Below are 12,976 nucleotides of genomic sequence, written 5' to 3'. Positions count from 1 at the left end.
CTTTTAAAACTTTGGATAAGGCAGGGCAGGTGAGTGTCTTGGGATCAGATGAATCCACGTTTGAAGATGGTGAAATTGCTGATTCAAACTAGTGTCTAAGAAGATGGAGTCCAAGATTTATTTGGTGATGGTAAAAGCCCTATGGAGTCGTAAAGTTACAGATTTATATTTGCATATTTGTGAACTAGAAAAAAATCAGCCTGGGTCATTTTTGGCTCAAGGACATTTAGGCATTATCAAATTAGGGAAAAGATTCTTCCAACTAGTCAAAGACAACTAGACTTCAACACTGGGATTTGAAGCTGACATTCCAACTGATTCCACCATACTACTATTCCATACTTTGACCCTTTAGATACTTACTAGTGAAGACAGACTAGTCAGCTAGGCCAAGAGAGGTTTCATACCACTTGGTACCATCAAAATCTCACCATGACTTCTAAAAAGTTCTATGTGCTATTACTTATCCTTCACTAACTAAATTTTTGCATCTTTCTACTAAGAGATTTTAACAGTGATGAATATTATAGAAGTTTTCAGCAACTATGTCAGAATAGTTGACCTGAGCCTGAGAAACTGTAGCCCACCACTCATCTTTCTTGAATGAAAAGTAATCATCAACATATTAGCACTTGCAAGCTTCCAGTGTGACTTTTCCTTCTCCTATATCATCAACAGCCAAACACACAAAGTCAGCAAGTTTTGTTTTGTTTTGTTTTTTTTGCATTGTACTAATTAGTGATGTTGAGGCCCTTTTACAATCTTGTAGTAATAAATCAACCAGCTCCTATAAAGGCAGAAACAGGGGCTTTGCTGATGAATTGTTCTAAGGACCCAGGCTCATGCACTATAGTTGACTCATGTAATCAATAGCAGAATGGGTTTTTTGGCTGAATTTAAAATAGAAGATAAAAAAGCTTTTTCAACCACAGTCTATTGTAGCATTGCTAAGAAAAATAATCCTTCTTAGGAAAACCCATAAGCAAGTCATGTGGAGACATAATATTATAGGATATTTATAAAAATATATGCCATCCTATAAACCTTATAGATCTAACTAAATAATACCTACAATATGAATTGTTCTTCAGATGCCTTTAAATTGTAATCAAATGAAATTATTTTTCCAAGCAATATTCAAATTAGATGAATTATAGAAAATTATTATTTTACCAAAGAAGATCTAAAAAAGGCCCAATTTACTAATTTTATAAGTATCTTCAAGACATACTTCAAGACATACTTCAAGGCATACTTAAAAGTTATATTAATGGTAAGTGGGCATTAAAAACTAAGAAACTGAACTAAACTACTTTAAGAAAACTATAAAAAGATGGGCAGGCCGGGTGGCTCAGCGGTTTATCGCGCCACCTTCAGCCCAGGGCCTGATCCTGGAGACCCAGGATTGAGTCCCAGTGCTTCTCCCTCTGTCTCTGTCTCTGCCTCTTTCTCTCTCTCTGTGTCTCTCATGAATAAATAAATAAAATCTTAAAAAAAAAAAAAAAAGAAAACTTTTATAAAAAGCAAAAAAACAAACAAACAAACAAACAAACAAACCAGTAAATATTCAGTGGCTCTTTGCATTCCTCAAGTGCTTGATTTCAAACCTAGGCCTTGTGTTGTTGTTGTTGCTCCTGACATAGCCAGAATCAGCCTCCTGGTCTCAAAATAGATATGGAATCAAGAGGCTTTCTCCAAGACCACTTGGCATTAAATGTATTGCTATACTGAAAAGTGAAATGCTTCTGTTAATCTTCACATTAGAGGCAGGAACTATCACTGCCAAATAATAATTTAAGTAATTTATTATAAGAATGCTCATAGGAAAAGGCATAATATATTCAATATTTAAACTTTGAACAGGTATAACTAGTACATATTTCTAGAAAACAGTCCTGTTTAGATGGGGGAAAAAGCAATTTTTAAAGTTGAATCTCCTGGAATCACTTTAAGCCTCAAGATTTGATGAGTACTTCCTCAAAATCTATAGGCTTTCTTTGCATATTTAGAAGAGACTTGATAAAATGTTTATTAGAGGAGTGTGTGTGTGTGTGTGCCTGTGTTTAATATCCTCTTAGCTCATTAGGAAGGAAAGAAAGTAGGGAGGAGGAAGGTGGGGAGGGAGGGAAAGAAAGAAAAAGGGGCAGGAAGGGAATAAAGGAAGGAAATGTAGGGTGTATACTTCACTAAATTAAATTAAGCAAACAGGAAAGGAGATTAAGAGAGAATGCACATGATTAAAATAATAAAAGGATGGGAATAGTTTCTGCCTTTGCAGAGACCCGGATTGCATAAACACGAGGATTTATTATATTTACCAAGTAGGAACATTTACAAAACCAAATGAAGGAAATGAGTCTGTGAGAACAGAGGGAATATAAGGAGGGATATAGGAGCAGACAATCTTAAATCACGATAATGTTTCTGAGGCCGACCATTCTGCTATTGATGGGGCCTTGGAGACAGTATCCATATTTTGTCAGGGCAGCTAGCCAGACTTCACAATTTTCAGGAAAAGTGAAGAACGATTTCTCATGTACCTTGGGAAATTAATGTGAAGCAAAGCCCAAAATAGTTAATATGGCAACAGACCACATTTCCCAGATACCAGCAGGGACACTGTGGTTCACTAATCTATCACAAAATAGGGGTTTTTCATGAAGATAATTACTCAACTCAGTGACTAGTCTTTATTATGAGATTCAGACCTTTAAAGTTTTGGTTTAATGATAGTAAAATACTTTGGCTTTGGGAAGAGCCATGGATTGTATTCTGGAGTTTGTTCTTCTTTGAGGAGACCAAAAACAGGCTTCTCCATATTATTTTTAAATTTTATGGATCCCTAAACCCCCAAGTTCTGGAGCTACTGGTACAGAACACCAAAGCATATTCTCACAGTTTAGGGGTGCAGTAACTCAGACGCCTAGAGAGATAGTATAAAAGCTCTGAGTTTAGTGGGCTAAACCAATAAATTCAAAAGACTGTTACAAGTAACTGGCAGCCCCATCTTTCAAACTAATATCTGTGCTTTAAGCTGGGGGAGAGACAGGCATGGGAATGGATAGAAAAAGGAAATTCTACCACTAGGAGGACTGGGAATCTCCACTTTTTAAGGTCACCACTTAGGATTCAGTGAAAAGCTGAAATTCTTTCACTCGTTATGTTTAATATTGTAATGATAATTTAAAAATTGGGGGATTTAGAATTCTAAGAATATAATGCTGAAGTTATTACTCTATAAATTATTAGTACTAACCTTTGAAATTAAATGTGCCCCTTTGTTCCTTTTCCTCTTCAAGGAAACAAGAATAGCTTCCCATTTGTTTGCTATCAGTGATGATAAACCTAAAGAGAATTTATTAATATAGGCTTAGTTCTCAAAACACTTCTTGATAAAATTGAAAAAGACTCAGCATGTAATCAAAATTCTAAAACAGAAACAATTCTGTAAATATGCAAATTAGAATATTAGCATAACTTTCAAGAGACAGTAAAGAAAAGAATGCCCAGTCATCAAAAATGTTTCCAAGTTAATGAATTTCATCTAGCTGTGCAGGTTAAAATTTTATGTACTCACATGTACTGGGTATACAGGATGCTTCCTGTTGCATTGGTGTGAATATTCTCAAGTTGTTTATCACCTTTTTTCCAAGTCACATTTACTGAATTCACATTTCCAGATGTTATGAATTGGCATGTGAGTTCTATATTAGAAGGTCGTTCTAAAGTGATATTTTTTTCCACTGGCACACTGGAACGTACTATTAGCCACAGAAGAAAACAAAACAAAAGATGTTTTAAAAGTTACATTTAGGGGAGATTCAATATATAGAAAGGAGTTTTAAGTCATCAATAATAATGTTCAATCAACAGTTTCTGAATGTAACATTCCTTTGAAGAATTATTCCTCTGTCAACATAGATCTTGTTCCCTTTATTATTCTCTTTCAGAGTCACAGCTGAAGAAAAGGTTTGTTACATTACCAGAATAGCAAAAGCCTAAGGCTATAATCTTAATCTCCTTAAAATTTCCAGCTGACAAGGATATAGGGGAAAGAGCAAAGTATAAAGGAGTGTCATACGCTCTGACAGTATAGAAACACTCCAACTATAAAAACAAACAAAACCTAAGAGAGAGAATGGAGTAACTGTTTTGACTCCCTTAAGGAATCATGTTATTCGTAGTTATTACAAGAACATTTTGTGTAAAATGTGGATTTGTGTGATACGCTAATTCTATCATTCCTAGTCTCCTTAGTCCTTAAAAACATGTAGGGATTGGATACAGATACAGATGAATGGCAGAGTTCAAACACTTACCCTGTTGTTCTGAATTTTCGCTGAATTTGAAATGCCAGTACAAAGCCATGAGGCCATGTATCAACTATATATAGATACCTATATCCCACTTATGCAGATACATAAGACTCAACCTGTTTTTGTTTTTTGTTTTTTTGTTTTGTTTTGTTTTGTTTTTTTGTTTTTTGCTTTTTTTTTTTTTTTTTTTTAGCAGAGGTAAATAAAAGAAAAATATCAGGCAAGTGCACTCCTCTTCTTATACTAAATGTGCCACTGGTAACCAGATAATAGAGGAGGAAAACTTTCTTTTTATACAATTCCGGCCAATAAGTGAAGAAATTAGAAATCTGACACAAGGATGTTGCAACCCCTAGTGAATCATAGATCTAGGCATTTTACATGAACTGCTGCAAACCCTTTCAGACACAGAACTGTATGTCTCCTGAGTAGGAACACCCCACTACCTGGGAAATAGTTTTTTGTCAAAAAAAAAAAAAAAAAAGGTAAAGGGGGAAGGGGTCCTGAAACTAAGTCTCTAGATCCAAGTAACATTTTACTGGAAATACAGAGGATGGAAAAACATATTAAACTGCACCTCATGAAAGTGATCAACAAAATCTAGAGTGTGAGAGAACTCTGTAAGATGAATGATCTGGGTTTTTTCAACAGTTAAACTAGAAAAAGGAAAGAAACCTAAAAATGAAAGATACTTTAAAAGATACCTTTAAAAAACGAAATAAAACTAAGCTATAATATTTAGGGGTGTACACCTGTGTGATAAAACAATATTTTTTAAGATTTTATTTATTCATGAAAGACACAGAGAGAGAGGCAGGCTCCCCACAGGGAGCCTGATGCGGGACTCGATCCCAGGACCCCAGGATCACGATCTGAGCCGAAGGCAGACGCTCAACCACTGAGCCACCCAGATGCCCTGATAAAACAATTTTAAAAAGCAAGGATATGACTCTATAAAAAGCAGGACAGTGGTGGTTACTCTTAAGGGGAAATAAGGGGTTGTGTCTGGGAGAGGGCACTGTATTATATAAACACATTTCTCAATCTCATGCTCAATAGTATAGTATCAGTAAAAGCAGAATGCTGAACCAAAATATAGAAAGAAATAAACAGAAACTAAATAGCGTAACATCACTTTTAATTACATTTAAAACTTTACAAAAATGCTTCCTTAAGCAATGACCAGGTGCAAAGTTTGCAAACAGTGAAGTACAGCTAGTGTGAAGTGCTTTGTGAGCACATACCTAAAATAACTACTCCTGTAATTACAAAAGTGCTGAGTTGAATTATATGCGCAAAAAGAAAGGTAAAAAACAACAATAACAAAAAAAAAATAAGAAACACACAAAAGACCTGGGTATAGACAGATCTCAACAAGATTCAATTATACAGAGAAAAAATTGAGTGGTTCAAAGTGAAGGAATTTATGTATCTTGGTACATTTGCTGAGCATTTACTGCATACCAGAAATTATACTAGGTTCTAATAATAAGGGAAAATGCTTTAAAGTTCATTATATTTGGTCCTAAGCTTCCGTTCTCTGTAAATTTTCCTCCTTCACCTCTAGCTCTGGGGTATCCTTAAAACCTAGCCTTGTCTTTCTGTCAAACAAATTTATTTCATTAGTCAATTTCATGAAGGAGTTCTCCATACATCTCTGTCTTCACCCCAATATAGCAAATTCTGGTATCTTACCACATTACAGAAAGCGCTTTATCATAGGTTTAAAACGGCCTTAACTGTTTAACCTGATGATGACCTCTTTCCAGAGCTCATGTTTTATTTGATATCCCCAAAACATCAGACATTGCCAGAGACTACATACCCCTTAATATTCCCTCTACCTTGCTTCTATTTCAGGATCTTAACATTTTTGCCAGTCACATCAACTCTTCCAACTACCCATAAACATTTGCATCCCTTGAGACTTTGCTCTCTGGCCTCTACTTTTCAATTTAACACTCCCAAGTTGGATTCAACTATTATTTCTAATATCCTTTTTTTGGCAAAAACTCTTGGCCCCATTCCAGACTTCCTTCTTGACCCCCAGGTCCACAGCTCTGGGCACTTACTAAGCATCTAAGCCTAGATATCTCATGGGTACCTCAAACTCAACATATCCATGGCAGACGGATTAGCCTTCTTGTCCTCTGACTCAAGACATTGAATCGCATGTGGTGGAACTCAGTTGATTCTACCTCTGAAATATCAATCAAATTTGCCCAGTTTTCTCCAGCCATTTTTACTATAGGCCTTTGAGGTGGTTCAGGACATACTACCCTCAAAATGTGGCACCTTGGGATACTGAATAGTTAAGCTGAAGGAGTATGAGAAAACAGCAAAGCAGGTCACTCTGACCTTCGGCCTGCCCTTCTCCACTGAAATAGGTCATAAAACCCTGAGATAGTCCCTTCCTATACCTGGAAGAAAGGAGTATCTTCATCTCTGAAGACAAGGGGATGCAGAGAAGAATCCTAACAAGCTTTGCTACACTTCTCCCAACCTATTATCTATCCCAACCTATCTCATACTCTGCCCATCATATTGTCCTATGACTGTCTATTCTTCCTCAAACCTAGCATAAAAATACTCAGGTTTAACTACTTCTTTGGATCTTCATTTCCTTATGAAGGATCCTGTGTCACATAAAATTTATATCAAATAAATTTATATGCTACTCTCCTGATATTCTGTCTTTATCAGTTAAATTTTCAGACTCAGTTCCCCTATAACTTTTTTTCCTCTCAATAACCTTATTTTTAATCAAGACCAGACAAATGACCTCCTATCTTCTCTTGGGTACATTTTCTCTTCCTCCACATACTTTCTATAACAACATCAAAATTGTCCTTCTAAAGCAAAACTCAAATTATATAATTGCCCTGATTTCATTTGCAAAAAAGTATCTTTTTTTTTAATTGTGGTATAAAAATACTTAACAGGAGATCTACCATCCTAACCAATTTTAATTGTACCATAAGTGTAGTCATCAATAACGACAATGTTATACAGTAAATCTCTAAAACATAACTGTCTTGCATAACTGAAACTTAGTACCTTTGACTAATACCTCCCCAGTTCTGTCTCAACCAGCACCTGGCAACCACCATTCTATTGTTTGCTTCTAGGAGTTTAAATATTTCAGATGATTTATATCACAATAGCCAAAATGTGGAAATAATCCTAATGATGAATGCCCCGAAAAAAGTGATATATACATACAATGGAACATCACCCACTTAAAAGGGATGGAAATTTGCAACATGTAACAACATGCATGAACCTGAAGGACACCAATTACAAGCGAAATATGCCAGCCAAGGGGGACAAATGCTGAATGACTGCACCCATATGGAGGGGTCTGCATTTCCAGTCTCTGTTCATAGCAGTTATGGTCTTTGTTGGTACTGCATCAATCCTTAGAAAAGCTAACTAATTTGGTTTATCCCTTTACTGGAGTAAGAAAGGATATCTTAACTTAAAGCGAAGGAAGGGGCCACAGGAGGTCAAAATAAGATGTGTGGGAGATAGACCATCAAAGTCTACAGAAAATTCTTTCATGTCCTGCAAACTCTGCTCAGTTGTTGCTTCAAGGACAAAGTCTTTGGAGATTTCTTGAGTCTTCTCCCTAGGTCAGAATTGAGTGCCACTCATTACTGCTGGCTTCTGCCCAGCCTGAGTTTATGCTGGCAAAGCCACCCTGCTCAGATTGAGACCCAGGTCTTGCTGTAGGCCATGGAGTTGCCAGAGGTGGTGGAGGCCAGAACACCCAGAGAAGGCTATTTTGACCCCTGCATTATTTCTTTGGCACCCTGTGGGGCTGAAAACAGATCATCTTTCTTGCTGGAGAACTGGCAAGAAGGCACAGCAGCATTCTCACTCCTAGCAGGAAGTATTACAGAGATATTTACATTCCAGAAGGTGACTCTGGGGCACCACTCTCTTTTCAGTGATGCAGCTCACTGGAGCCTCCTAACATATGGGGAAGTTAGAATATGAATTATCATCCCCATTTCATAAGAGAGCAGTTCTGTATCAAGTTCCTTGCCTAAGGTTACTCGCAAGGCAACACAAAATATCTTTACGTTGGACACCTCAGTTTCCTCATTTGTAAAATGGCACAATATATATTCATGAGACTAAAGAAAGCATTAAATGAGCTATCATAAGGAGAATTTTAGTGATATATTAACTGCTGGATAATTTCCTACTTAATATTGACCTCATTGGGGAATTTAACAAAAGCTATCATGTACTGCCTGAAGTTCTGTATTGCTCATATCATTTAATCTTTGTAGCAGTTGTATGAGATAAGTACCATTTTTATCATTCCTACTTTATAGAGGAGGAAGCTGAGGCAAAGAAAGATTAACTATCTTTCCTTAGGTCATATATCAGGATGATTATGAATACAAATTTGGGTGTGGCTGAGTCCAGATTCCCATAACCAACTATGTGTACCAACTGTCAAAACTATGAAATTCTCATGACAATGGAATTAAATTCCTCATCACTTTCAAACTATTGAACTGAAATTTTTTTTTAATATTTATTTATTTATTTATTTATTTATTTACTTATTTGAGAGAGAGCAAGCATATGCACAAGCAGTAGCAGGGGCAGAGGGAGAGGGACAGGCAACTCCAGACTGAACTTGGATCCCGCTGTAGGGCTTGATTTCACAATCCTGAGATCATGACCTAAGCCAAAATCAAGAGTTGGATGCCTAACTGACTGAGCCACTCCATTGCCCCTGAACTGAGATTTTGAATGAAAAAAAATACTAATAGAAAATGAAATAAATTTATAATGCAGCAATATGGCAATGTGATGATAGACAAATTGTATGATCGACATATTTTAAACATTCCCACTTTCAACTAAATGCTTCTATTAAAACTGCACTGTAGCCTCCCTGTAAGTCAGGCAAGGCTCCAAGCTGTGATTGTTACCTCCCTGTTTCTTGCAGTACTTCACAGATGCTTCTGCAGCTTGCTTTCTTATCTGAAAATCAAAAATATGTAAAAAGCTTCACTTCTAACTTTAAAATATTTTGTAATTAGCCAACAAACTAATATTATGTCCGCTGAACTCAATGGACAATGTTTCAACTTCCCCAAAACCATTGCATTTCTTCCCTAAAACAACAGCACTTCTGCTATTTTAGAGTATTGCAAAAACATCCATGACATCGACATTTCTAAGACTATACTTATTTGATCATTTTCTGAACTATATTTTTAAAAGACTGTACTTAAATTCATATAATAATTTGCATCTGTCTTTTATTTTCATAATGCTCTCTTATTTTTATAATTAAAAATTTTAAAGTATATGGACATTTAAGCAATTTGAAATCTTCAAAGAAATTATAACAGTTAGACCTTAACGGGCCCATTTAGGAATCATATCACTTGAAATAAAAGTCTACTTTGTTCCTTAAAGAAAAGGAAAAAAGTAGAAAAAGCAAACTAAAATTTCTTGCATAGAACAGTGTGTCCAAGCATGCTTTAAAAGTAGAAACTTTTATTAATAAGAGTTAAGTGCACATAAAAAACTAACAAAATGGAAAAAAAAAAAACTAACAAAATGGGACAATTCTGAGGCAGAGAGAGGAAATATGGAGCTCTCCTTTACTTTACCATAGAAGTCAATGCGGTCCCATGTTACATCCTAAAATATAGATGGAACATCTAGAATCCTCATTGAAATAGTAGGATGGCCACTCTAACATGAGGCCAACACCACTTTATAAATATGAAGCAATCAATCCTATTTTTAACATGTTGTTATTCCATTTATGTGATGCTTATCATATGGAGTTTAATGAGTTTATAAAATAAGTCCTCTGAATAAGAATAAAATACAGTATCGTAAACTTCATATTCAAAATTTGTACAAGAACAAAAGAATATTGCTCCTTGATTCTTAACATCTTCACCTCCTCCCAAATTAAATTTCATTCATGATCATTATTTTTTTTTCACTGAATCTATCAAGTTATTTACATGACATCTGATCAGTGCGGTACTGATGTGATAGCGTCTAAAATCCTGTGGTTCCTGAATTCTGTAGTTGAGAACAGAAAATCACCAATGTGCACAAGAAACACAAAAAGATGTAAGCCTAACAAAAATGTGTATGGGTGTACGTATATCTGAATACATAAATACTCATACACACACAATCTCCCAAGTCCTCCCTTTGGAATTCCTCAAGACCAAAGAACTATGTGGCTGGTGTGGTATAAGCACAGCTTATTCTAAAACTTTTAGGAATTTTATGCAGATAGCATCAAAAGAAAGGGAAATACTAGAAAATGTGAATGATTTACACAAATGAAGTTGGGTATACCAACCATAATTCAAAGCTTCAGCAATATTATGGAAAATGTTCTAAAATTAGCCAAGATGCTGGCTGAGTTTTATTAAATAAAGTTCCTGCTGGACACAGTTTTCCTCCATTTCCATCAGTACCAGGTACAGTGGTTATTTCTCTACTTTCTAAACTTATTTAAAATTATTTCAAAGAAAAATTTAAAAGGGACATGGTTCCATTTGAATTCTAGAAAGGCACATTTCTTCTTCATTCAACAATGCAGTATTTAATTTGAGGGTATAGCACTGAGTGAAATTCCATCAATTAAATACATTTTTCTACAACATAAGGAATAGGACAATATTACAACTGTTCATATCAGAGAGAAAATACAATTAATAGTTAAACTGTATTGGTAATCAAATAGGTTACTATTATTTCCAAATAATTAACATGAAGTTAATCCAACACTGTGGTAATGGACTATTATATTTTTGGATAACCAGAATCTGAACACCCTTCCCCTCTGTGTAAATTTTAATGAGGAGCAAAGCCTCCTCAGTCATAGTGTAAGCCAAAAATACAGATATTGCTTCTAACTCTCTGAGGGTAAGGACAATGCACCTGACTAATCATATCCTACCACCCAGGACTTTAAAGTTAGGGGGAATGACTTAAGGACCTATGCAGAATTGAGAAATTAATCACAACAGTAATGGCAAATGTCTAGCAATAATAAGCATCATTTCTTCATTTATCCATTCATTCAACACTTATTTACTGAACACCTGCTACATGACTTTCATTCACCCATCCATTCACAATTGTACTAAAAATCTACTATGTGCTTTTATTCTGAACATTGACATCAAGAGTACAGTTCCAGCAACAATGTCTTAACCAGACTATGTCAGGGTTTCTTGCTGTCTTTCCCTCTTAGGTCTTTGACATATTCTAGAATTTGGTTTCCATCCTAATCATAAAACCAGGGAAATCGAAAACATAAAGGAAAAGCTTCTTGACATTGGTCTGGGCAATGATCTCATGGGTATGAGCCCAAAAGCATAGGGAACCCAGGCAAAAATAAACATGTAGAATTAATCAAACTAAAAAGTTTCTGCATAATAAACAATCAACACAGTTAAGAGACAACTTATAGAATGGAAGAAAATATCTACCAACCATAATCTGCTAAGGGGCTAATATCCAAAATATATTAGGAACACAACCAACTCAAAAGCAAGAAAACAAATAAGTCAATTTAAAAATGGGCAAAGGACCTGAATAAATATTTCACATAAGGAGAGATACAAATGATCAACAGATATATGAGAAAAGGGAACTCCTATACACTGATGATGGGATTGGAATTGTTATAGCCATTATGGAAAACGATAAGGAGATTCTTCAAGAAACTGAAAATAGAACTGCCATATGATCCAGCAATTCCATTTCTGGGTATATACGTAAAGAAAATGAAATTAGGATCCCATAGAGATATTTGCACTGCCATGCTCATTGTAGCATTGTTCACGAGAACTAAGATGTGGAAACAACCAAGTGCCCAGAGAGAGAAGGATGGGTAAAGAAGATTGACTATGAGAAAGAAGGCAACTCGGGGCACCTGCGTGGCTCAGTGGTTGAGCGTCTGCCTTCAGCTCAGGCTGTGATCCCTGGGTCCCCGGATCAAGTTCCACATCAGGCTCCCTGCAGGGAGCCTGTTTCTGCCTCTGCCTATGTCTCTCATGAATAAATAAATAAAATCTTAAAAAAAAAAAAAAAAAAGAAAGAAACTCAGCCTTTAACCTGGAGGACATTATGCTAAGTGAAATAAGCCAGATTTCAGGTACACTCATCCTACAAAAACACAATGACTTTGTGAGATGATATGTTAATTAGCTGACTGTAGCAACTTTTCACTATATATGTATATCAAACTATCATGTACATCTTAAATCCATATAATTTTTATTTTTAATATGTTTTAAAAAGGAAAAAAAATAACTGTTTTAGACATACTAAGTCACATGAGACCTAAATTACAGGTGATAATACAATATCATAAAATCTACTCCAAATTATTCTATCAATTTAGTGAAAAATCAGTCAAAATCCAAGAAGTATTTGTTATGGAACTCAATTCCAAAAAAAAAAAAAAACCCTATATGAAAGAGTGAAAATGTAGGACATTGGAAAACCTATCTTTTAAAAGATTAAATTTTTTTTTTAAGATTTTATTTATTTATTCATGAGAGACACGGAGAGAGAGAGGCACAGACACAGCTAGAGGGAGAAGGAGGCTCCATACAGGGAGCCTGATGTGGGACTCGATCTGGTGTCTC

The 12,976-nt window shown here is 35.5% G+C and overlaps 1 protein-coding gene across 1 annotated transcript in view; it reads right to left on the bottom strand.

Moving 5' to 3' along the window:
- Positions 1-12,976, bottom strand: part of EMB (embigin) — a 53,592-nt gene that overhangs the window by 18,400 nt on the left and 22,216 nt on the right. Inside the window, exons 5-6 of the mRNA XM_077896020.1 lie at positions 3,578-3,761; positions 3,257-3,345 (exon numbers count right to left, since the gene is read on the bottom strand). Coding sequence (XP_077752146.1) covers positions 3,257-3,345; positions 3,578-3,761 — 273 coding nt within the window. The remainder of the gene's footprint in view (positions 1-3,256; positions 3,346-3,577; positions 3,762-12,976) is intronic.

This window comes from Canis aureus, chromosome 4 (assembly GCF_053574225.1).
Source record: "Canis aureus isolate CA01 chromosome 4, VMU_Caureus_v.1.0, whole genome shotgun sequence".
Classification (NCBI taxonomy): Eukaryota; Metazoa; Chordata; class Mammalia; order Carnivora; family Canidae; genus Canis; species Canis aureus.
The sequence above is the reverse complement of the archived record's forward strand: the minus strand, read 5'-3'. Positions and strand labels throughout refer to the sequence as shown.